We start from the raw sequence: 26,653 nt of genomic DNA on the forward strand, positions 1-26,653 counted from the left end.
GGCAAGCATATACAATGGTGGTTTTATTTGTAACACCTTCAGCTCGGGCTGCAATTATTTCAGTTTTTCAAGTTAAATCTGGTCAGCAATTGAGGAAAAGAAAAAAAATACCCAAATAGTCCCTCTGTGCACAAACAATGCAGCTTTGAATAATACATGGTAAGTTAATTTCATATTAACATGAACAGTAAAAAGTGGACATTTTGACAGGATTTTACTTCAGGTCCTTTTCTTTATTCCTCTATTGTGTCCTTTTTGCCAGTCTCTTGTCCCTCAAATTGTGGATACTTTGCCTCAACATCAGCCCAGGTGAGAAAACCGTTGGCCAGGTCTCGGATGATGCCAGGAAGTTCAGAGATCTGCAGGAAAAGCCACAAAGACATAAGACATAAAAACCAAAAGGTCACCAAAATCAAACTGGTTATTTGGGGACATGGGCAATTTTTACATCAGCAATAGAACAAGTACGAAATACCTTGTGGAAGATAATTTTTGGGGAGAAAACCATTCATTAGGACACCTTAGATTATCTTTTATTAGGATGATCCAGGAGGGAAATGGTTGACCAAAGCAAGGTAATGTTGTGCTGTAATTTGGGAAGGAAAAAAAAAAAAAACCCAAAAAAAACTACACACATCCAAAAGATGCTGTAAGCCAGGATTCAGGTAGGCCCTACCTACTGTAAGACCAGCCCCAAAGAAGCTGCAAGTTGCCTTTTCTTTGCCCCTCACATCACACTGTCATGGTGCAAAGGATCAGCCAGAAAGCTGAAAATTTGCAGAAATTGAAGGATAGCAGTCTCATTTCTGCTGGTTGGCAGTGAGAGGTCACCCAGGTGACAGAGAGACAGAAGGGTGCCCTGAGGAATTGGCACTGCCTGTTACAGTCAGCCAAACCCCAGCCAGCACAGCAGCCCCAGGCACTGCAGTGCTTCTGTGGAGCTGCAACTCAGCCCCACAGGGGAGCACCATCTCCTCCTGTGCCTGGGGTGAAGGCCAGGGAGAAAAGAGCATCAGGGACAAAAGGAAAACCTTCCAAGACTGCAGATCCACAGCTCTGAGCAGAGGCAGAGCCCACCACAGGGAAGTTTTTGCTATTCCAGTTTGCACTGCAGCCACACTGGCAGAGTGTGCTTAGGGCACAGGCAGCTTTGGGGCAGTGGTTCAACAGCTCCTGTGGTGCTGCACAGGCAATACCAGCTGCAAGGCAAACCCCAGTGTTCTGCCTCTTGGTGCCTGTGGATTACAAGGAGCCCAGCCTTTGAAAGCCAGACACAACCCAAAAGTTGTATCAATGCTTTGAAGTCAATGCTTTAACTCAGCAGCCTTCTCATGGAAAGAGCCACTCTGAAGAGCACTGCAATCACCACAAGGCATGGCTTTCAGGTACAATCAACACCTCTGCATGCAAGAAAAACAAAAACTTCTGCTCACTTTATCTGCTGGGCCAGCATCTTCTGTGTGACCGGGATCTGTCCCTGGGGATTTCTACAACAGCTACACTGCTACAGAGCTGGAGGCAGCCCCACAAGGATTAGTGACACACCAGGATCAGCAGGGGATGCTGTCCCCAGGGCCAAAAGGAGCACCCTGGCTGTGCCAGCCCCCAAGCCCATGTGCTATACTTAGCACTGGTGAGGGCACACCTCGAGGGCTGTGCCCGGCTCTGGCCCCTCAGTTTGGGAAGGACATTGAGACACTCGAGGGCATCCAGAGGAGGCAACAAGGCTGGAGGGGGGCTGTGAACACAAACCCTGTGAGGAATCCCTGAGGGAGCTGGGAGTGCTCAGCCTGGAGAAAAGGAGATTTAGAGGTGATCTTATCACTCTCTACAGCTCCTGAAAGGTGGCTGTGCTCAGCTGGGGCTGGGCTCTTTCTCCAGGAACTGACAGAACCAGAGCACACAGCCTCGAGCTGCACCAAGGGAGATATAGGTTGGATATCAGGAAAAAGTTTTTCACAGAAAGAGTGATAAAGTTCTGGAATGGCTGCCCGGGGCGGTGGTGGAGTCCCCATCCCTGGGTGTGTTTAACAAAGCCTGGATGTGGCACTGGGTGCCAGGGTTGAGTTGAGGTGTTGGGACTGGGCTGGATGCAATGATCTTGAAGGTCTCTTCCAACCTGGTCATTCTGTGAGTTCTGTGAGCTGAGTGAGCTGAGTGAGCTGTGTGAGCTCTGTGAGCTCTGTGAGTTCTGGGAGCTGTGTGAGTTCTGGGAGCTCTGGGAGCTCTGGGAGCTCTGGGAGCTGTGTAAGCTCTGGGAGCTGTGTAAGCTCTGGGAGCTCTGGGACCTCTGGGACCTCTGGGAGCTGTGTGAGTTCTGTGAGCTGTGTGAGCTGTGTGAGCTCCATGAGTTCTGTGAGCTGTGTGAATTCTGTGAGCTCCGTGAGCTGTGTGAGCTCTGTAAGTTCTGTAAGTTGTGTGAGCTGTGTGAGTTCTGTGAGCTGTGTGAGCTCTGTGAGCTGTGTGAGCTCTGTGAGCTCTGTGAGCTGTGTGAGCAGTGTGAGCTCTGTGAGCTGGGACCTATGTGAGCTGTGACCTGTGTGAGCTCTGTGAGCTGTGAGCTCTGTGAGCTGTGAGCTCTGTGAGCTCTGTGAGCTGTGTGAGTTCTGTGAGCTGTGTGAGCTGTGTGAGCAGTGTGAGCAGTGTGAGCAGTGTGAGCTGTGTGAGCAGTGTGAGCAGTGTGAGCTGTGTGAGCTGTGTGAGCAGTGTGAGCAGTGTGAGCTGTGTGAGCAGTGTGAGCTGTGTGAGCAGTGTGAGCAGTGTGAGCTGTGTGAGCTGTGTGAGCTGTGTGAGCTGTGTGAGCTGTGTGAGCAGTGTGAGCAGTGTGAGCTGTGTGAGCTGTGTGAGCTGTGTGAGCTGTGTGAGCTGTGTGAGCTGTGTGAGCTGTGTGAGCTGTGTGAGCTGTGTGAGCTGTGTGAGCTGTGTGAGCTGTGTGAGCTCTGTGAGCTGCGTGAGCTGTGTGAGTTCTGGGAGCTCTGTGAGCTCTGTGAGCTCTGTGAGCAGTGTGAGCTCTGTGAGCTCCGTGAGCTCTGTGAGCTGTGAGCTCTGAGCTCTGTGAGCTCTGTGAGCTGTGCTGCGCTCACCTCGGCGCGGATCTGGCGCATGGAGTCGCGGTCGCGCAGCGTGGCCGTGTGCGGGGTGCGGTTCACGGTGTCGAAGTCGATGGTGATGCCGAAGGCCACGCCGATCTCGTCGGTGCGGGCGTAGCGCCGGCCGATGGAGCCCGCTGCATCATCCACCTTGTGGGAGATCCCGGTCCTGGTCAGTGCTTCGGCTGCAGGAACAGAGCAGGGATCGTTACACACCCCAGAACAGCCTCCCTGCACCCCTGATGCCTTAAGGTTTAGCTTTCATCTTTTCCAGATTCTGTACTGCATTGGTATAGAACTCTGAACTTCATATAAAGTGGTAGCAAGTTCTCCTCACAGTTCAGTCACACAAAACAATCCTTTTCCAGCCTGAGAACCTGAAGCTGCAGCTTCGGGCCTAAAACGTACAAACATCAGAGAACTGAGAAGAGCAACCTGGGAGGATGGGATTGCATAACCTGAAGCTGTAATTGGACAATTAACCCCAATATGGAAATGGACCAAGATTTATAAAAGTGTGAAAACTCATGACATGGAGTCCATCTTACATCCACCTTGGGCAGAGCCACAGCCCACCTCTTGTACTGCCCAAGGTGTATCCTTTGAAGGCCCTTTAATAAATCCCTACTTTATTCCTTTATGTCCTAGGTTGACTGTATGATGCCTTTATCCCCAAATGTCTGCCCTGTTTATGTTAAATAGTAAGTTCTACACCTTTAAGACTTGTTCCAGGAGTGAAGGGGGGGGAAGAAGCGTGGAGTTTATTTTCAAGAACTGCACTCCCTCCTCCACATTCCTGCTCCTGGACTGTGTTGTCTGCAGACAGACAGACAGTGAGACAGAGCTCTCCTTTGCTTTTTCCTAGTTAGTTTTAGCTAGCTGAGGCAAAGAAGTTCCCTGGACTGTGGTTTTTTCCCTTTCTTTGGACCTGCTCTGGACTGAACACCAGAAGAGCAGCAGCAGCACCTGTGGCCCAGCGGGCCGGGCCTGGGCCGTGGCATGTCCAGCACCGGGAGGACTGATCAGAGACTGACTGAGCCCAGCTGCAACCCAGGGAATTTTTCTGAGTTTTTCTCTCTCTTAGAGTAGCAAGAAATTTTATTATTTAATATTGTTTAAGTTTGCTTGTTTAATAAACAGGTTTTTTCCACTTTTCTCCAAAAAGGTATCTTTCCCGAACTAGTTAGGGGGAGGGGCTAATTGAATCTGCTTTCCTAAAAGGGGGTTCTTTCCCCAAATTTGCCCTGAACCAGGACACTTTAACTCTGTCTAACCTCTGTTCCAAGTCAGCCTCTCAAGGCATCACCCCATGAGGCACTGCCTGTCCCTGGTGCAAGCAGCATCTCAGAGCCCCAGTTTTACTCTGACAGAACATCCAGTGTTTGGAACACCACAGGGTCAAACCCACCCTGCTCTCCCAGCTCTCCACAGTGCAATACAACTCTCACTCCAAGAGCAAAGTCACCAAGGTTTTCCCCTCGTCATCAGTGCCATGAGTTTGATTTAACTCCAAACCCCACCCTCAAGTGTGCAGGGTACATCCAGAGCAGGGAGACCAAGTCCCAGGCAGAACTGGTGCTGACAGCAAAAGGCACTGTCTGACATGCAACCCCTGTTCCTACCCTTCATCTGTTCAGTTTTATGGCCCCCATCTTTCCCCACGATGCTCACTACCAGGGGGCAGCTTGGCAGAATGGTTGCAGGCTCAGCAGCTCTGGGACAGACTCAATAAATTAGGTGGCCAATAAAAGCAAAGCAAACTTTAATAACAAAACAAAAACCCCCACTGCACCAGCTTCTCCTAAGCAGTGGGAAAGATTTCTTTTCGACCCAAAAGGAAAAAAAGCAGTGTCTTTTACACTCCAAACCAACACAGGGATGATCATGATGGTGGGTTTTTTGAGCATAGCTGAAGTTTGATGGATACCCAAAGCTTGTGGATACTCAGCTGGTTCAGGTCAACAACTCTCCCTGTGCACTTTGGAGAGCCACATGATCCCAATGCTGTTTTGAGAACCCTCTCTTCCCAGTGCACAGCCCCATCAGACCCAAAGTGCTTAACACACTTACATAATTCCTTGACAAAAGGCATGAATTCCTGATTCTGGCTCAGAGGAAGAACAGAGCATTTGAATGGTGCTACAACAGCTGGGAAGCTGAAGTACTGTGGAAAAAAGGAAAAGCACAAGTAAATAAATGAACTTTAGTGGTCAGATCAGACTCTTAGGAGGTGAGAATAAGCTCTGACTGAGGCTGGAGGCAGGGTGAGTGTTCCAGGGGAGTCTCTGGCCTACTCTAGGATATCAGCAGTGACATCTCACACCACTGGAGCAGGACTGGTTTTCTTCAGCCTCCATTCACCCTTATGTCTTGACTGCTGTTAAATGTTACCTCCCACCAGAATGGGTCTATTAGAGCCCACCTAAAGAAATTTAACCTCATCTGAATTACAGAAAAATGAAGGGTGGAGGTGTCTTTCCAGAAGATTTAGTCTTAGGCACACTCTAAACCAAACTTCCCATTTGAGACTCCACACACATGGAGCATATGCAGCAAAAAAGTTTTCAGAACCCTTCACAGACACCCTCAAAATGTAAAAATGTGCAAGAAGTGAGGAAAAAATAATAAACTCTTTCCTGGCAACCAGCAAGGTATAAAAGGCACAGAAGCAATGCATGTGAGATATACCACAATATAAAGCAGCCCAGGCTACATGGAAAGAAAATGGGTACTAGAAGGAAGGTAAACCCAGTATTTTATACTTCAGGAGCAGTTTGAGATTCAAAGTCAGCTGTGACCTAACTCTGGGCTCCTGAACCTTGTTCCCCCAATCATAAATGAACCAGATGCTGTGACACCCAGGGACACAAAGAAGCACTTTTTTAATTTTCTATTTCTTTTTTATGAACACAGTTCAGGAGCCAAGAACAAGAAGCAGCACCAAGTTTCCAGTCAGCTTCTCATGGGCCACCAGGATTGGCACAGAGCAGCACACCTGGGCACTGGCTGGAGGAAGCTCTGTCTGAAACACACACTTCCCTCTGGCCCCTGATACAACAAAGCTCCAGACCAAGGTTTTTGGGGTGTTCAGAACCAGAGAAGGCTGAATTTCACAGAGGACTCAGCAAACAGTCCATTGTCCATCCTGCTGTGCAGAAGTATGATTCCAGGAAAAGCAGCAGCAAGAAAGGAAATTAAACACTGAAGATATGCCTTTCTCTGAGCAATGGAACACTGTCAAATGTGCATCCAGAAGGAGGAATTTCTCACCCCCTTGCCAGGAATCCAGCGAGAGGCTCGTGCACACGTGGCCCCAGAATGCTCTCATGTAAAAATAACATGTACTCTGGCAAAACCAGCAATGCCACAGCCCAGCTGGGCTGTCCCATCCCTACTGGGCATTGTGCAGTGCTCTTGGAGCTCTTTCCCTGGATGTCAGGGGAGGGCAGGTGCCTGCAGCTGGCCCAGCCTCAGGGGCACTCACCGTTCTCTGCTCGTCTCCTTCCCGGATGCGGAATGTGTGCTCAAACACTGTGTACATGATCCTGCCAATGCCAAACGAGGGCTCAATGACATTTGGGATGATTTCTTCCACTGGAACACAAAATAGCACACATCACCATTAAAAATGTGTTCAGACAAGAAAAAGATGCTGGCGTTCTGCTGACATGTAGATGAGTACACGGAATAAAAGCTTAAACATTTCTGCTCTAAATACAAACACTTGAAATAGAGATTTGGACTTAGCTCATGTACAGGACATATTTAGGCTGTAGAAAACAACTCAGGGCCCCTTCTCTGGCTTCCCTGAGGAACTAAATCCATGCATTTTTGAAAATTTCCTTCTAGCCCCCTTTCCTGTATCAGAACAAAAGCTCTGTGGAGATGCAGTCACTGACTTTCCAAAAGCCTTGCTACTCTTAAATTTCAAGGAAATTACTTTTGGCATTTCTCCTATGCTGTGTTACAATATTAACAGGACAATTCTACCAATACAGTTCATACTTGAAGGGCATCCTGATGATGATCAAACAACAAAGTATCAAATTTACCATGTAATGTTTTCTGAAATCTCTTCACAGTAACCATGTCCTTTGTTATTAGAAAAGTTTTCCCTTCAGTTTCAACAGTGAATTCCCTGCAAAGGAAAAATAAGTCATTTAAAAGCTACAGCAATAAACAAACAAGTTTAATTTCCTTAATTGCATCACTTGGTTGACTCTGAGAGTGAGAAGACAGAAGCCAGGGAAAACCCCAGAGATGAAAGAAACATGTAGCATACCCATTAAAAGAAATTTGCATTAATAATACAATTACTACATTAAAAGCAACCATTTTCATAATCATAGTGAACTTTGCTGTGGTTAACAGCCTGAAGCAAAGTCATCAGGGAAATTCTCAGGATAAAGCCTATACACCAAAGAGAAAAAGGAAGGCACACAAAGCACACACTGGACTATCAATAAAACCAGGAAAATTCCTTGTAACTCATCTACTGAACCATTTCAGGGAGATTCTAGGTGGACTAAGTTTCTTCTCTGCAATAATTTCTCTGCCCATTTTGAGTGTTACTGTTTTTTTTCCTACACTCTCACATTCATAGAGATGTGAAAGAAATACATTTAGCTCAGGGGAAGAAAGAAAGATGTAAGTGTTATCATTCTGTAATGTATGCATTTATCCTACACCTTGTATCATTTCAAGCAGGAAATTAAGGGGGTTTTTTTGTTACTGTACCATTAGCTTTCCCCTAACACAGACAGCTGTTGGCCTGCTTCAGCCAAATCTGACAACTGTATTTTCAGTTCCTGCACGTGTTGTTAGGAAGGCAGGTCAGATAAATCATACAAATTCCTGCCACAGTAAACCAAAGGCTGTAACAGGTCCTAAAGTAGCTCACTAAACACTGGAGGATACTCAGGCAAGTTTTGCTTCTCATTTAACTATTTTGTTCCATCAGTCACAGAATTATTTTATTAATTTTAAAGTTTTAAGTCAGTCCTGGTCCACCCTCAAACCAGAGTGGAGGAGCTGGTAAATAATTCAAATTTCAATGAACTGTTTCTCTTCTGGGACATCCCCACTAAAGCCAGCAGCTCATTCCCACACAGACAAACAAATATTTATGTGCATACACCCTGAGATATGTTGATGGGTGACCACCAATGCTTGGTGAGAGCACTCAGACATCTCAGATGACCCACACAGCCTGCTCTCACAAGGAAACTGGTTTCAGGTGGCTCAAATAAATGCAGCAGCCCTTTGGAGCCCACATCAGAGGAAGGTACCACACACAGAGCTCACCCTTTCTCATTGAGCAGCTGCTCCATCTCGTTGATGTAGCACTCATCACACATGGAAAGGTATTCCATCACCACCTTGGCATCCTTCTTGTAAGCTTTGCCAATGGCTCCCTTATTTGCCTCAAACTGAACAATGTTGACTGTTCTGTACAAGGCTGTTAAGGAGCTTGTGAGGACAGAAAGGAGGGCCTGGTTCCTTCATTATGACAAAGTTAATTGCTACACAACACAAAGGCATCTCCTCCACTACTGGATGAAGGAATTTCCCTCCAAGAGAGGAATGGAGTAACAAATGCTCAGTTCTTTCCAGGTCACTTCCCAAAGTCATGGTGGACTGCAGTTGTAGGTTTCCCTGTTAAATATACAGATGTAACTTGAAACAGAGCTGTGCAGGTCTCCAAGACATCTCCCTGTCCAATCCCTTTCCACTTGAGGAGAAGCTGGTTTATTCTGAAAGGATATAGGTTCTTTGAGATGCTTCTCAGCTATGAGAGGAACTTTGGTAGCACGGGCATGGCAGGAAAGGTCATAGCAGGAACGATCAGCACAGCCAACGATCTCAATCCAACCCTGAAAAAACAAAACTGGAAGCTTTCACCAGCTCACTTAACCATCAAATATGTTTATTCACCCTTAAGCCCTCCCTGCTCCCATGCCTGTTTTTTCTACATAATTAGCTCTGTTACAATAAGCAGCCCTCCCTCACCAGTTGCTCCCTCATTTGAGTGAGTCCATTTGTTTGCAGAGGAAATGATCAGTCATCTACCCAGTGCCTGTGTTCAGGGCCAGCTTTTCCACATGGCTTGGCAGAGCACAGCCCTGTGCCAACAGCTCAGGCTGGGGCCAGAGCACACAGCCCTATCACTCACATGCCATAGGCACACAAGGCATCGTGTCCCCAGGGCTCTGCTTAGCCATGGGACACACAGCAGGCAATCAACCACACCAGAATGGCCTAAAGCCTGGCTTAGGAGCTGCTACAACACAGATCACCTGCAAGGGAAGCTCTTAATTCAGTATTTCAGCATGTATGGCAAGGAGCAATCACAAAACACCGTTCACACTGGATTGGTGATGCAGCAAATATAACCTCCCTCTGGATTTCCTGACAGCCCCATGTAAGACAAGGCTCAGCAGCTGCTTCCCACTCACTGTCACATCAGTGTGGGATGTGCAGGCAGACAGATGTTGTGTGGTTTTCCAAGCTGGAGTGATACAGCAAAGTGTCAGAAAAGGTATGTCAACAGAAAAAATCCCTGTGCTTGACAACCTTGGTGTCCCAGGGTATTTTGGGGGATTTTACAGAAATCAGACTATTAGGGTGTTGCAGTTAGTTCTCAGAAAACACAGAATACAGGTTTATGTGGCTGTTCAACCTGGAGGAGAGAAGGCTCTTCCAGTGCCTAAAGGTGCTCCAAGAGCTGGAGAGGGACTTTGGACAAGGCCATGGAGTGACAGTACAAGGGAGAATGGCTCTAAACTGAAAAAATGGCAGGTTTAGATTGGACATTAATAAGAAATTCCTCCCTGTGAGGGTGCTGAGGCCCTGGCACAGGTTGCCCAAAGAAGCTGTGGCTGCCCCATCCTTGGAAGTTCAAGGCAGGTTGGATAGGGCTTGGAGCAACTTGGGATAGTAGAAGTTGTCCCAGCCCATGGGAGGTGGGTTGGATCTTTAAATCCCTTAACCCACACCATTGTTTGCAGTAAATTTATAGAATGGATTTTAAGCTACTCAGACCACTTCCCTTCTTACAACTGAGCACTGCAAGCTGGTACAAACATTTTTGGTCAGTTAAGTAACAATCCAAAGCGTGGCCCAGCTCCCCAGGTGTTCCTTTCACACCCCTGGGATTGCTGTGCTCACTCCTGGGTTAGCCTTGTTGGACACCCTGCTCTGTGAGCATCGTCCTGATTATCATGACAAGACCTGCAAAGCTGAATAATCTTATTTACATGCAGTGGCCCACACCATGTCCAGGTTTGGGCTGGCTGGAAAGATAGGCTGTGAACTTGTGTGCACGTCAGCTATGGACATTCAGAGGAAACCATTCCTTCAGTCACTTTTCCAGGTCTTTTCTATATGAAGACAAATCACTCATTTGAGCTGCAGGAGGTTTGGGGTTTTTTGTAATCTTCAGTTTGGTAGAATTTTACTAGCTGCTATTCCTCTAACATGCTGTAACAAAACACCACTAGTGATGAGTCTAAATCCAACCAACAAGACATGAGGGAAAAAAAGCACTCATCAAGGCTTGAATGAAAAAGCTCTTAATGACTCAGCAGGAAGATGATAACAAACCCTTGAGGAATTTTTCTTCCAGTACCAGCTGTCTGAACTGGCAGGAGTGAACTCATTTCTCACAGCATGGAAGAGGGAAAGGAAGAGCAAGCATTCAAGCAGGAAGCAATCTGCCCTGAAATAACACCTCCAGCAAAACAAATCCTTCCTCACTGCTTTTACAGAGGTTACAGTCTTTGGAAAGCACCAGGACTCAATTTCCTTTAACTCCAGATGATATTTGACCAGTGAAGTGTCCCCAGGCTACTTCAGGCTCCAGCAAAGGAGCCCAGACCTACCAAAGCAGCATGAACAGTCCAGAAACTTTGTGCAGGGAGCTGAGCTGCCCCTTGGTCCTGGATTCAGAACATTTCAACTGCACTACTAAAAAAAATTCTTAATGAATAGAATGAAAAGTGCTTTAATGCCAATATAGATTGTTCTGCATACTTGAATTTAAAGGAAAAGGCTCAAAAAACAGAGTTTTTGAGCCTTTCACTTAAGCAGAGTGAAACAATCCTTTCATTCACAGTGGAGCTGTACATGATAAAGTTTTCCAACAGGCTTCTTATTTCTGAGATTCCTTCCTGTGACTTTCTTGGTTTGTTTTTCCAAACAAATTTTAATAACCAGGAAGAAGTATGAGAACTTTGCAAATCAAAGAAATTCCTGAGGTCTATTTCTAAGGTATACATTAAAATCATCCACTGCCACGTAACTGACCTCTCACAGGAAAAACATACTCTGACCCCTCACAGAATCAATCAATTGTTTCTCAGTACTTAAAAAAGCAACTGAAATTCAAGAAAACTAAGACCAGAATGCACTGGAGTACAAGAATCTTGTTATATAGGGAATCCTTGGCTTAGGTAACACAGTGTGTTCAGACCAACATGGAGCCGGACAGATGCATCAGACCCACACCCCTAACTTTAAAAAACCAGAAATAAACCAAATCTGACAGGGGTTCCTCTTGCTGTTTGCACTTTGCCCACTTACATAGGAGGTTTTGGACTCTGCATCCCAGCAGTCACAGGCATAATGAGCCATCTCATTCTCCATGTGCTGTCGGAAGCGCAGCTTCTCCGGGGATACGCCGACCTTCGTGAGGAAGAGGTAGATTCTGCCGATGAAGTAACCGAGAACAGAGTTATTGATCACACCCTACAGGGAGAAAAAGCAGGAAGAAAACACCCACGTGAATTCCTAAGGAAGCAAAGTCATGATTTGTTGAACTTCTGCAGGCAATCTGACATGTTACAGATAGAACTTGTGGTTAAGTTCTGTCTCCCCTGAAGCTGTTACATCTCTTCAAATTCACCTGGTGCCACTGGCACCATCTCCATCTGATCAAACAGCGAGTTCCTGTTACTCCAGGACTCATCACCCACTGGCTCTGAAGATCACCTACTTGTAAATACCCCACTGTATCAACAGTGCAGTCACTGGCATTACAACAGCTGCACCCTGCAGTTCACAGCTGCAATACAACAGAAGAGTGGTGTTCTTTTCATTTTTTTGGTTCTTGTTTTTGGGGTTTTTTGCTTTGTTTATGTTTTTTAAAGACAGTGTTTTGGTGTTTTTTCAGGGTTTTTTTTACATTTGGGGGTTGGAGGAAATGGGGTGGAGGAGGTTGGTAAATCAACCAATTCATAATTAGATTAATCAGATAGTGATTCATCTCATTGTGCAAGCCACATACTCATAGGGATCAGCAGCTGAATATGAGATTCCCAGATACGGCTTGCATTAATATTCTTTACTGTCTGTCTTCACTAGCTAAGTGTGAAATTTAACTTCCAACCCCTATCCCAGCACCACCTGTATTCCTGTGGTAGCAAGGGCCAGGCTTAGATCTCAGTCTTACTGATTCACTGAAGAGAAACTACTCATAAATCTGGGAGCAAACCCCAGCTGGCACCAACACAGCACGAACTTTGTGTAAGCCCAGTGATCCGTACCCTCAGTCCTGGATTCAGAATACTCCAACTGCACTACCTGTGTTCAGACCAACACAGGACTGGACAGACACATCTCTCAGAGCCCTAATTTTAAAAAGCCAGTCTGTAAGCCAGCCTTGAGAGCACCAGTGCAGGGAACAAGCTGGGTGTGCTTGCAGGAGGAAGGTTACCTGCTGGACGGCGTCTCCCAGCCGCATGACGTGCGCAGACTGCCCGCTGACCTGGGCCTTGGCCGAGTACAGGAGGATGTTGAGATCTGCCACGTTCTGAAACTTGGGGTGGTTTTTCTCACTGGGGTCCACAAAGTGCTCAATTTCTGCCATGGTGAATTCCCTAGTGAATACAAACAAACACACATGCATTAAATATTTTATGCATTAGACCCTAATAAATCATTGTGCTTCAGCTTCTCACAGCAAGCCGGTAATTTAAAATTGTAGGCAGACCCAGCCAGGACAAGGGGCAGATTGGAACATGAACCAGTCGTATCACGGGATTTAATTTCATCTTCAAATTCCTAACAAAACTTTCTACAAATTCATCTAGAGCTCTCCAGGCTGTAGTTAACGCTACTGTGAATCAGAGCAGAGAACACCACCTTGGAAGTACTTCCAGAAGTTCTCTGAATTTTTTCCAGACTGCTGTGATGCCCGTATTAGAAGCAGTTGTTCCTTACAGGGTCTGCTGATTAAATCAGTAGCTTTAACCCATGTCAGAGGTGCCAAAAATAAGCAGGTGAGGTGGTAATTTCCTGAAGATAATGATACTGCTGCATACAGCAATGGCATGAATTCTGTTTTAAGAACTTGTCTTTAATATATCTTTACTCAGAGATTGATTCTGAGCCTTCTTGCTTGAATTCACTTTCCACTGAATTAGCTCGTTATCAACAACCTTTAAAAAAGCTCTAGGTAATCATTAACTGTAAATCACAACCATCAGGGTGTAATTTCCTGTGATTGCATAATAACAGTCTCCAATAAATGTGCCACAAGCATATCATTTATATTTGACTGAAGATGATTTCAATGAGAGAAGTTCTCATTTCCAGATGAGCAAAACAGAAGGGGAGGACTGAGGAAATTCCTGAGTTCCCTCTGTGCTGAGGCTGCCACGGCCTCTCAGTGACATTTATAGCACCACAAAATAATCAATTACCAAGTTTACAACATGTACTGCCTGTGCATGGGAGCTCTTGTTCCAAATTATATGGAAGAGACTTCCAGTTAGGATAGATCAATTTAAAATCGGAGATTATCCCTACTGAAAGGCAATAATCACTTTTAACCAGAGACAGAACTGAAAGTAATTCCCAACAACCCTGAGCTTTCCAGCTTGACTGATCTGGCAACACAAACACTGGTCCTGAGTCAGGTTATCTCCCAACTTCCTCTCTGGAGCAAGCTGTAGAGCTGCAGAATCTGCAGGACTGAGACAAGGAAATATTGCTGCAAGGTCAAGCACGTTTTAATTTCAGTTTCAAAGCAAATTGTACAAACAGAATTAAATAAGCAAAACCCTGTAGAGAACACAGCTACCTTGGACATGATTCTTTTAGACTATGATGGAAGCCAAATTCTATCAGTGAAACTGAGTTTATCTCTAATATAACAATTATGTCAGAGATTCTACTTCTCACAAGCCAATCTTAGAATTCTGTACTTAAAACCTAAACTGTGAATTCATCTGTAAAGCCTGAGACTCACCAGGCACATAACCAGGATTCCTCTGGGAGAAAGCACTAAAGTGAAATAATGCTGCACAAACCCTGGAACCAAAGGAAGATGCTCCCTGCTCCCAGGTACCCTCCTGCTGGAAGAGAATTTGGCAGTACCTCACTCTGATAAGGCCGGAGCGGGGTGAGATTTCATTCCTGAAGGAATTTCCAATCTGGGCAGCAGCAAAAGGCAATTTGCCTTGGTTAAACTCCAGCAGACGTTTGAAGTTGAGGAATATTCCCTGTGCAGTTTCTGGCCTCAGATAGCTGAAAAGAGATGGAGGAGAGGAAGAATCAGGAAGATTTAAAGGTGGGGAAAGCAGGGAGAGAGCCACCCACAGTTGTTACAAAACCTAGAGGTGAAAGTTTTTCTCTAAAGATTTTTAATTCCCGGCAAAAAGCCCAATTAAGTAATAGATTGAAGGGGCAAAAACTTCACCTCCTTCAGGTATCCTGAAGTCGGTTTTCTACAGCCATGAAGTCACTGACAATTGGAGACAAGCATTAACTTTATGAAACTGCTTCAACCAGCAAGGGCACAGTTGGGATCTGTATTTTGGGTGCTTTAAGTATTTTCATGATTCTCCAACAGCCCCTTGTTTCTCCTGCCTTTCCCCAAGGTTCCAAGGAATGCTGATGTGCTGCAGGAGGCTGGGACTGAGAGGCAGGGGAAGGCTGCTCTAGAGATTTCATTTTTATTCCAAATCATCTCTAAAGCAAGGAGAGTGTAAGTAGAATGAAATTAGCACCTACCCAGGCATATTTCCTCCAGGCCCAATGGAGGTCTTGAACATCAGATTGAAAGAAACAGGAGGGGACAGGTCATTCCCAGTGACAGGGGACTTCACATTGTAGTTCACAAAAAGATCTGCAAGCTCTTGCTGGCCATAATTGTCCAACTAATACCAAAACACAAGAGAATTATTTTAATTATAGACAAGATAACAGGAATGAATGTCCTCTTTATGAGCGTGATCTACAGCTCTGAATCACCTGCCCAAAATGTTCCCTTCTAACCTAAATTTTCAAGCAAGCTGAAGTTTGAACCAGTGACAGAATACACTTTGCACATTTGCAAACCCATTTTAGTAATAGGTCTGGGATTTAGTCATACCACAGGAGGTCTGTGCTTAAGAGTGGGTGTAAAGCACACGACAAGTCACTGGGACTGCACCACCACCCACCAGAACAGATCCTTTTGAACAGATTCAGCTAAAACATGGGGAGCTCTGCACTGGGAGCAAAACAAAAAAATACAGCAATGAGAGAGAAGAAAGCTAAAATCTCTGCAGGGCTTTGTTTGCATTCATTTAATTTTCTTCTGTTGCTTGAAACACAATATTCAAGCTATGCATTAGATGCCCTTTCAGAGCTGTTCTGAATTTCTAGTTGTCATGATCTTTCATATATCAGGGAAAAAAAATGCAAAAACAGGGTATAAAAATGCTCTATTAATAGAGAGATTTCCCCAAAGGATGGTCAAAGTTCAGTGTTGTAGTGTGGAAAACCTAATGACAGCTGCTCAGTGATGCATAACACTGACAAAAAAGTTTCTCTTTTTGGAAGGAAACATTCATTCAATGCATGGCTTTGGAAGCATTTATCCTAGAAGTCATGAGAACAAACATTAAAAACAAAGAAAAACAAAACAAACAAAAAAAAGGCAAATGTTTGTACAGTTGTTCAGGAATGTCAGATTGAACACCAACTATTCTCATGGTAAACACAGGAAAAATCTTTGTGGGATGCCAGAGACAGAGGAACAAATCTCCAAAGCACTGAGACAATTTCAGAACAAAGCAAATCAGTGCTGAGCTGACTCAAAGAAACTCTGACAAAACTTGTGATCTATCTCTGTTCCTTTGTATGACAATCCCACAGAAGGGACTGACAAATGTAAAAGCTTTTTGCCAGGGTATGAAGTGAAACAGAGCAAATCAACTCCAACACTGAGCTTCAGCCCTACCAACCCAACACTCAAGAGATTCAATAATATAACAGCAGTAACTCTCCAAAACAGGGAGATTGGTTCACCAGCAAGCTCAGAGTACTTATTAACAATTAGATTGTCTGTATTTGAGAGGATCTCTGGGGTAAAGACGTCTGAGCATCTTCAGGAACAGAAAAGGGCCACTGCCTCTGGACTCTAATCATACACCCCTCTCCCTGAAGCAGCCAGCTCCCCATGCAGCACCCACCTGTGTTAGAACATTTTCCATTTCTGCCTTTTTCTCTGCCGTGCACTTCTTGTCAGACATCAGTTTCTGCAGGTGAGCTGTAAGAAAAGTTAGTTATGAGTTTAGATTGCAACTCCATCGCTGACCCCGCTATAAAACAACTCAGGAGGATTCCCCAGCATGAGTTAAGTGATGTCCACAACTTGTCCTGACAGTGTCCACCGGGGTAATGCTCTGTCCTCAGGGCAGTGGTGACCTACAGTCCACTGCACTGCTGTGCCACAGTGAAAACAACACAATTCTTATCCAGTTCCTTTATTATTTCTCTAAACCCAAGCAGTCCTTTGTAGCCCTTTTCTTGCTTTCTATTAAACAGACAAGAAATTAAATGTCTGATCCCAAGCAGCAAGGCTGATTTTATTCACAGAGGCAGGTACAAAGCTGGTACAGTGGGGCTGGACTGTATTCCAGGTTACAGCACAACATCCTCCCTGACACACAAAAGCACACAGTGATGCCAAGACTTCCCACTCTTGTTTGAAAAAATCAATTTGACTTTTTAATCAGTAACAGCTCAGTTTGGCAGTAGCAGCAGGTGGCTGTTCACAGGGAGGGGCTGCAGAACACACTTGTTTGATGAGGCTGCTCAGCAAAGGAGGCAGAGGTTGGATGGGCTTCTTTTCAGTTGTTTTTTGACAAAAAAAAATCTTAATGAATATACTGAAAAGTGCTTTAATGCCAATATAGATTGTTCTGTATACTTGAATTTAAAGGAAAAGGCTCAAAAACCAGAGAGCACCATTCACTTAAGCAGAGTGAAACAATCCTTTCATTCACAGTGGAGCTGCACATGATAAAGTTTTCCAACAGGCTTTTTATTTCTGAGATTCCTTCCTGTGACTTTCTTGGTTTGTTTTTCCAAACAAATTTTAATAACCAGGAAAAGGTGTGAGAACTTTGCAAATCAAAGAAATGCCTGAGGTCTATTTCTAAGGTACACATGAAAATCATCCACTGCCACGTAACTGACCCCTCACAGCATCAATCGTTTCTCAGTACTTAAAAAAGGAACTGAAATTCAAGAAAACTAAGACCAGAATGCACTGGAGTACAAGAATCTTGTTATATAGGGAATCCTTGGCTTAGACAACACAGTAATCTTTCACAGCCTGATGACACTGGGTTTTATAAAAAAGGACACAAGGGTGTTTTCACCAGAGATCCTGAACCTCACTTAAGACACTAACAGAACCTATGGGATTTTTGGTATGGTATGATTAATTACTGCAAACACAAGTATGAAAGACTGGCTACACCTGCAGGCTTTCCTTGAGAAAGATTCTCTTTCCCAGTGCTTGTACCACTGCAAGAAATCCCCAGGCTCACCCAGCTTGGAACAAAAGCAAACCTTTTAAGAGATGATCGGCACGAAAACATTCCCCATTTTTCACATCTTTCACCATGAAGTCAGCAAACTTGTCTACATGACCAGAAGTCCTACAAGAGATGACACAAAACAAGTAATGTGACAGCTGCCACCAGACAGCCCCAGGTCTGTGTGATCCCAGTGGACAGACTTTTATCAAAGTGAAATCCTTCAAAAACTGCAGGCTCACTCCTGCTTCAGATTACAGAGTCATGTTAAGCAGCATCACCCCTCAGAAAATATGATCTGTGGGAAGTATAATGCATCTAAATCTTAAAATGTGTCACAAAGATGACACTTACTGCCTTCAGGAACTGCATCATGATCAAAACTAGACATAGCTGCAGTAGTGAGGAGTAACCAGTAATTCAGGTGGAGATATTCCCAGTATTTTGTATCTCAGCTGCATGAAAGCTTCTGCCCTTTTCCTTGTCTTCTTAATCCTTTAGGAAAAGGAATAATGAGAATTTCTTACCTAATGGGACTGCTAGGAGGCTTCGAACTCTCAAATGTGAGTGCTGCTGCTTTCCCTGACTTATGGAACAACAGCTTCTCACACTGATCTGTGCACTGGTACCTGAATATGGTGTGAAACTGGGTGACCCAGACTCAAGGTTCCTGTGCATAATTTTACAGAGCACTGTAAAAAGCACCTGTGACCAGAAATCACATCCTGCAGGATAAAAAAAAGACCCATATTTACTTTAGAACCGGCTCAGGCGTGAGCATGGTGCAGTCAATCTCCAGGATTTGCTCTTCCTGAATAAAGTGATGTCTCCATGCTTGGATGATGTTGTTCTTCAAAGCACACCCAACAGGCCCAAAGTCATACAGACCACTGACTCCTGCAAAGAGGAAATGGTAAAAAAGAAGAGTTAGATTGTACAAAGCTGCACTGTTTGGAGGAGATGTCTTCCCTTCTCAGCATTTCTATCAGCTGGTTTCATTTTATGAGCATGAAGTACAGTTCAGCTGCAGAGCACTGAGGCAACAGGTAGTGACAGAATCTAAAATTGATAAACTCCTGCAACCAACAACTCTAAAAACCACATTCTCTCCACCAATGGATTCTGTTTTGTGGGAACAATCTATGTGAAGAAGGAATCTGAATACAGAAGAAGTGATCATGCACGAGCTAAAGCAGTGTTATTGTCAGTAATAAATAATACATATCTGCAAATCATCAGTGTAGCTGCAAAGATTTTTAAAAAAGCCAATAAAACAACTCAGAGTGTTTAATTTGGTATCTAAGGTGAAAGAGCAGTAACCACAGAGGCACTGTGCTGCCTCCTGAGATGCTCCTATTAGCCATCTGAAGAGGTTTACAGCCACATTTATTCACCTGTGCCATAAAGTTGATTGGCAAAGTTCACTGAGGGAACAGGTTCTAAAGTTCACAGTGGGTTTGAGGACTACTGGTTTCCTTGTGGGCCATTCACTTAAAAGCTGGACTCCATGATCCTTGTGGGTCCCTTCCAGCTCAGAATATTCTGTGATTAATTTGCCAAGAGAAGCTCAGGTAGAGAGGAATGGTTAGAAATAAGCTGATGATCTCCTTAAGCCCCAAACACTCTACCCTCAGCAAAGAAGCCATCTTCTACCAATGCAATGTTCAGGATATGCATCCTAATGTCCACTCATTTCCATTCAGAGAGCACAAGACAAAAATTGAGCCCCATCCCAACCAAAACACTTCAGGAAGGGGGAATTTGTGAAAGGTTTACAGACTCAAGCAGGAAAGTTTAAAGCAAAGTTTAAAAAAAACTCTTGTATGCCACATTAATATGACATTGCTAGAGTGCAGTATTTCACCCAGCTAGAAAGACCATAACATTAGCCTAAAGGGATTAAAATGTACATTTTTTCAAACCCATACCTCCATAAATAGAAAAAGCTTGGTCATAGAAAAACCTCCTTTTGAGTGTGTCTTCCATCTTAACTCTGTCCACGATGTCATCTTTGGGCTGTAAGGCCAGCTCCTGTAAGTCAGGCAAAACAAAACCATTAACAGCTCCTGATTCTGGCAGGAGGAGAAATCCTCTTCATTCACCACTGTGAGTGAAAAGTCTGCAAAGACCACTTTGAAGAAAAGGTATCCTGCCAACATCCTCATTTTCCAAAGAGGAATCTTCCCACTGAGATTCAAGGGCTCAATTATGAACATCCTCGTCTGAATGCAGGAACATTTCAGACACTTGAGGTGGACTCATGACCTAACTTTCCCTGAGCAAGTTATCCTCAGCTTTCTTCACAATCACTGCAAAAAAAAAAAAAAAAATCCCAGTTTCAAAACCAATTCTGATCTTCTTTCCTCTCCTGATTATGAAAAGATCTTTAAGTGACCATCTCAGACTGCACACATCTAACTCTTGGCATATACTTTACTTTCAGTAAAGTGCTCCTCACATGAAAAAATTTTGACTATGAAGATTACAAGCACCATCATCCTCGTGCTCTGCCAAATGGATGATTTTAGGTATTTGTGCATGGAAAATCTATCTGTAAAATTTAGGTCTGCACTCAGAAAACTTATGAGTGCTTTAATGCCCTGACAAGATACTGTGACAATGTTTGAGAGCACACCCACTACTTTATCTGAAAACCTGTGATTTTTGCAATCTAATCCATTAGTGAGATCAACAGATTTCAAAGATCTCCTTCAAGGCAGTTGTTTTGATCATTAAGGCAGAGCTAAACCCAGAAGTGCAGAAAATTCAGATACTCCTAAGTGTCTCAGACTATAATTTTGAAAAGCCTTTGGGTAACAAAAAATTATTGTGTGTCCATGTATTTTTAACTTCCCATTTTCTATAATCTGTAATGACAAATAAACGTGGTCTAATTTTAAAAGCACTGTACTCTGTGTACTCAGCTGCTCCACCCTGCTCAAAGCTTCACATTCAGAGCTGCTCTGACATCTTCAAGTAGGAACCACAGGGCTTGAAAACCACCACTGGTGCCTTTCCCCAAAGGTAGAAGGGACTGGGATCCTTGCTGGGAACAGCATCAGAAGAGAAACACTCCCAGGACTGGAGTGCTGCACTCCCAAGGGCAGATGCTGCATTTGCAAGGTCACCCTTGCACTGACAGCCCACACAAATTGTGTAAGTGCTAAGAAACCTCCCCACTGCATCCTACAGGCATCCTCCAACACAGAGGTGGGGCTCACAGGGATACCAGAACTCCAAACCTGCCTGCTGACATCCACAGGGACACCAGGACTCCAAATCTGCCTGGTGACATCCACAGGGACACCAGAACTCCAAACCTGCCTGCTGACATCCACAGGGACACCAGGACTCCAAATCTGCCTGGTGACATCCACAGGGACACCAGAACTCCAAACCTGCCTGCTGACATCCACAGGGACACCAGGACTCCAAATCTGCCTGCTGACATCCACAGGGACACCAGGACTCCAAACCTGCCTGCTGACATCCACAGGGACACCAGGACTCCAAATCTGTCTGCTGACATCCACAGGGACTCCAGAACTCCTCACCTGCCTTCTGACATCCCCCCAAGCTTCTGAGGGTTGGTACACAAAACTGGGAAAACATCTAGATAGTATTTCCTCCAGGATGACCTTGTTATCAATGCAGGTTTCACACAATGGTTTCAAGCCCAGTCCCTATGCTGAATCCTCAGTAAAAATGACATTTTCTTGGGTTCAGACCTGGCAGAGAGCAGCACCTGTTCATCCCATGTGACCCTGTGGGACAAACAGGGTCAATGGGTTTCAATTCAGGTGATCTCACATTCTCAGTCAGGCAGATGTAAGAAGTGCTGTAAGTGTATTTACTCATTAGATTTAAAGAGTACCACCCAGGAACAACTACAATCATGTTTGCATGAAATAGAAATTAGAAAGAACCTGGTGAATTTGCACAAGTGACTGTTTTTAAGCTTCGAGTTTCTTTTTGTTGTTTCAGTCTGGGAAGGGGAGGGAAGCTCACAGGATAAGAAAGTGTATTTTACTTCTTTATTAATCTAAAGACAACAAACTTCAAGTTCCATCTTTAATTTGCACAGACTTCAGAGCTTGGCTGTACTGAAAAAAGGGGATACAATTTCACCTCTAAGGCTGAGCATAACTACAGGTTATTTGAAATATCTAGAAAAACTTTGTTACTGTAGCAAAATGGGTGGTTTCTAAATAAACACATTCTATGACAGCCAGGGAATTTCAATGCACAAAGAATCTGAAAATTCACCACAGTGAACAGCATGTGCTTTGACTCTGCACACAAAAAATCTATATAGCAAACAAAGATTAGTGAATATAAAATCAATTTCAGCTTTGATTACTGGGCAACCTGAACTGAAAAATGTATTTGTTTCCACACTGATTTAATGCTAACAGAAATTAGTGTAACAGGTAAAGAATGAAATTGCCACTAACTGGAAACCTGTGAAAACTATTTCAGAAGTGATTCAGTCTAGAACTGTTTAGACCAAACCTGAAATAAAGAATTTAGAAGACATTTCAAGGCTTTTCAAGACAAAACTGTGGAGCCCAGAATTTAATTTCCAGACTCACCTTTGCTTCTAGGACCCTCTTCCGAGCTTTGAGCTCTGCTACAGCTCTGTCTATGTCCACCTGGGGAGCTTTCTCTTCCTTCAGCTTCCTCACCAGCTCTCCCTAGGGAAAAAAGAACATTATAGATTCATTCTCTGCCACAGATGAGATCTCTCTTTCTTCCAGCTCCCCTGGCAATCCAAAAGGAGATTTCTGTCCAGCCTGCACACAGGTCTCCAGAGGCTGCAAGTGAGAAACACACTTTTAAGAGTTAGCAGAGTAGACTTCATTAGGGAAATTCAACCACCCCACACAACTGTTAAACCACAGACCTGCTATTCAATCTCCATGTGGAATTATATTCCTCTGTGTACATCACATTTCCACAAATTCCTGGTTCCTGTCTTTGAGGATGCACTAAGTGGATTCTCAGATGGTGAACACAGACTTTGTGCTCTCCATGTCCTTCTACAAGGGTTCTCTTCCTTCCACCCCTTCCCTTTTCCTCAAAGCCTATGACCATGTCAGACTTCTTTTCCTCTGTTCTATCTGACCAAAACTGCCCACTGAGGACAAAAATTTTCAGAAGAAAGTCTCACAGAAGACAGATATTTGCAGCCCAATGTCTAAGCAAAGAAAATGCTGCATTTTGAGTGAAAATTGTTATAATTTTTAATACCTGTTCTGAAACGTTGAGATACAACAAAGTCAACAACAAAATAAAAATACCCTTAAAAAACCCCCAAAGCCTAAATATTTCAGAGCAGCAAAACCCTGCAGTGGGCTCACAGGAGGTCTTGACCTAAGTCAAACCACCATCACCACCTTGTTATAATTCCATAGTGGTCTCTGCCCTTTCAGCCCAGGGAAATGCTCAATCCCTACACACCCAAAAGTGCTCTTTTATGATCATGATCCTCAGCTGTCAAGCCCAGCTTGCTCCTGGAGATAAATGAAAGTCTTCCTAAAAGTCTTGCAAAAAATCTACCTTTGAGTCCACTCTTCTTCACCAAAACCAAAATCTAGCTTGAATTACTGAGAAGGACAAAGGTGCTGAAAGAAAAAGCACAGTGATGTCAAAGCTGTCCCAAGTGAGATGTTCTAAAAATAGGATACTCCAAGTTCAGCATTTTTCTTGCACCTTGCATATCTTGAGCAGACAAAAAAAAATAAAAAAGAAAATAAAACATTTCCACAATACCAACTTTTTTTCCTAAATTCTGAACTTTCCTGACCAATACATTGCAGGTAACTGAGAAGGCAAAGAGAAGAGAATACACAGACTGCCATTCTGTAATCAGATTAGAAAAGATAAAAGTGCTCCAGAGACTGAGGGGTTCAAAAGCACATTTTATTAATAAAATGATGTCTCCAAGGACTGCACTAAAACACACACAATGAGAAGAAGGAAAAATAAGAATCCTGGAAGAATTAACCCCATCAGCTACACGAACAGAACAAATCTGTTTCCTTCCTCTTAACTACTTAAACAAAAACGTGAAAGTTTCACTCTGGGACTGAGGACTGCAACTGCCATTCCTGGGAAACGTGGCAGAGGGAGGGATCTGATCTGCTGTTTTTTTCTTCTAAAGTAGTAAGTCCAAATTGCCTTTGTTGAGCCAGGGGGGTCGGCAGAGGAAAAACATCAAGGCAGCAGCAAAGCAGCAGCTCCTGCTGACTCAACAGAGCCCTCACCCTGCCCATTGCTGAGCATCCAAAAGCAGCACACAGCAACTCTTTGTCTTGACCTATAAGTAAGAGTGCTCAGACATACGCAAGGAGAAGGAAAAAAAAAAAAAAACCAACAAACACAACTGAAGCAAATAATTATGCCTGCTGACAGGACTCAATCTAATTAAAGCTCCGATCTCCAGCCCTGCCCAAGAGAAGGAGTGCACAGCAGCACTCGATGTGGCAAATTTTGCTGCAGCTTTGTCCCACAGACCAGCAAAGCAGGGAGGGATCCACCCCTGGATCACGGCAGCTTATTGCATCAGGCACTGCTGCAGGAAGATAGGCTGCTCCCTCTCCATAGGCTCAGTCCCTTAGGTTTAATTAAACCACTTCTCCTGGAGCTGCCAGACACAGACTCCTGCATCCAGAGGCATCAACCACCCCGATCTTTGTTATCCCCTCCTTCTCCTCCTGTGCAAATATCTCCAGGAGTTACTACAGCCAGTTGTACAACACAGTATGTGTGGCTCCAGCTGGACTATTGTTTATTTTTCCCTTGGTGCCCCACACTCCAGTTTCAACCCCTGAAAAAAAGGGGTGCCTTGATATTCGTAGGCAAATGACAGCACCCAGGATTTTAAACTAAATAAATTGGCCGGTTCTAGAGATCATTGCTTTATTTACAAGCAGTTCTCTTGCCAAGGCATTATGTTGTACAGTGATTCATAATAAAAACTCACTGAAGTGCTAGCATAATTAGAGGGCCATAAATCCACTCATTTAATGGGGAAACACACGCACAAATCTGCCAATACAAGGGACACACGCATAGCTCTGTGTGGAGCTAAGGAGAATAATATGGATTCAGCCACTTAAAGGAGGCACATGGGGGACACACAGGCACAGGTCTGGCAGGTGGTGAAGAGAGGAGAAGGAACTCCACAAGGTCCATTACCGTACACAGCCGGAGTGCCAAGATTTATTTAAGAAATGAAAATACAACCAAATCCTTCTTTGGTAAGAAGAATGATAATGGCAAAAGGAGGGAGATGGGAAGACAATGTGATGCAGCCCCAGCTAAAAGGACACATCACCCACCTGGACTAACCAGATGATGAAATGGAAAATATGCAAAGGAATCACCATCCCTTACTGCATCAGGCAAATATGCAACTCCAAAGAACGTCATTTACCTCCGGAAGGCGGCACAAACTCAGCCCTAAGGGGACCCCGAGGGGCCGAGGGGGATGTTTTACACGGGAGGGGCCTGAGGCAGGGCACAGCGAGGCACGGCCAGCCCGGGAGGGGACACCCAGGTAGGTGACGGACAGATCCAGCCCTGCCAGGCAGCTCCGGCACCGCGGGGAGGGCGGAGAGCCGTGAGGGGAAACCCACACGCGGATACCCACACGCGGATACCCTCCCGCACCGCCTGTGCCCGGGGGACCAGCCCTGAGCAGAGACCCGGGGGACACCCATGGGGACACCTATAGGGACACCTATAGGGACACCCATGGGGACACCCGGGGGGCTCCCCCAGGCCGCGCACTGCCCGCAGCCGGAGCCGCCGCAGCGCCCGGGGAGGATGCGCCAAGACCCCTCAGCAGGGCGGGCAACCCCCGAGGGGGCCGGGGGCGCCTCCCACAGCCCGCCCGACCCCCGGGAGACACCCCCGAGCCCCGGCGGCGGGGCCGGGCCGGGCCGCGTTACCTGCTGCCGCACCGCGTTCCGGAGCGGCGCCAGCAGCGCCTCGGCCTGCGGGCCGTCCATGGCGGGGGGGGCGGCGGAGCGGAGCGGGCGGGCGAGGCGGCGCAGCAGGGCGGGCAGGACGCTACGGGGAAGCGGCATGAGGAGGAGGAGGAGGAGGAGGGAGAGGAGGAGCGGTGCCCGCCCCCCGCATGATGAAATCGCGGCCGGGGTAAAGCGGGGAGCGGGTGCAGCGCGGCACTTTCCGCGCTCGGGGCGGCGGCGCCCGCAGATTCGGCACGGGCGGGGCGCGCGGCCGGCAGGGGGCGCGCACACGCCGCGCCGCCCCCCCACTCACACGCCGTGAGGGGAAAAGCCGCGCCTGTGTGTCCCACAGGGCACCCCCACAAAGTGCAGGTCCCCAGGGCAAGGAGACACCCCTGGCAGCCCCTCCAGTCCGCACAGGAGTTTGTGTCTGGTGAGAAGTGCTGCACACTCCCGAGTGGTCTGTCCCGCTCGCCCAGGTGGCGCATGTCACCCCAAAAGTGTCGCTGTCCATGGGTGGGGGACACCCCACTGTCCCTGAGCATCCCCACAGCCCCACAGCAGGGCTCATGTTGTGTCCCTCTGCAGTGTGTGTGAGGCAGAGTGGTTCCTGTCCCCACCCAGGTGACACATGTCACCCCAAAAGTGTCGCCGTCCTTGGGTAGGGGACACCCCATTGTCCCTGAGCATCCCCACAGCAGGGCTCATGGTGTGTCCTCCTGCAGTGTTTGTGAGGCAGAGTGGTTCCTGTCCCCACCCAGATGACACATGTCACCCC

General features: G+C 45.6%; 1 protein-coding gene across 1 annotated transcript; it reads right to left on the reverse strand.

Annotated features, from left to right (window-relative positions):
• Nucleotides 1–26,030, reverse strand: GARS1 (glycyl-tRNA synthetase 1). The gene is made up of 17 exons (XM_072925273.1): nt 25,855–26,030; nt 22,492–22,593; nt 19,828–19,930; nt 18,655–18,796; nt 17,934–18,022; nt 16,547–16,623; nt 15,102–15,247; nt 14,466–14,615; nt 12,802–12,964; nt 11,670–11,834; nt 8,854–8,962; nt 8,394–8,538; nt 7,142–7,227; nt 6,574–6,683; nt 5,160–5,253; nt 3,084–3,274; nt 1–359 (listed from the first exon to the last, which is right to left on the reverse strand). The coding sequence occupies exons 1-17, from the start codon at nt 25,990–25,992 to the stop codon at nt 234–236; spliced, it is 2,136 nt and encodes a 711-aa protein (XP_072781374.1). The 5' UTR covers nt 25,993–26,030; the 3' UTR covers nt 1–233.
• Nucleotides 26,031–26,653: the final 623 nt, after the last annotated feature.

Source organism: Taeniopygia guttata, chromosome 2 (genome assembly GCF_048771995.1).
Source record: "Taeniopygia guttata chromosome 2, bTaeGut7.mat, whole genome shotgun sequence".
Classification (NCBI taxonomy): Eukaryota; Metazoa; Chordata; class Aves; order Passeriformes; family Estrildidae; genus Taeniopygia; species Taeniopygia guttata.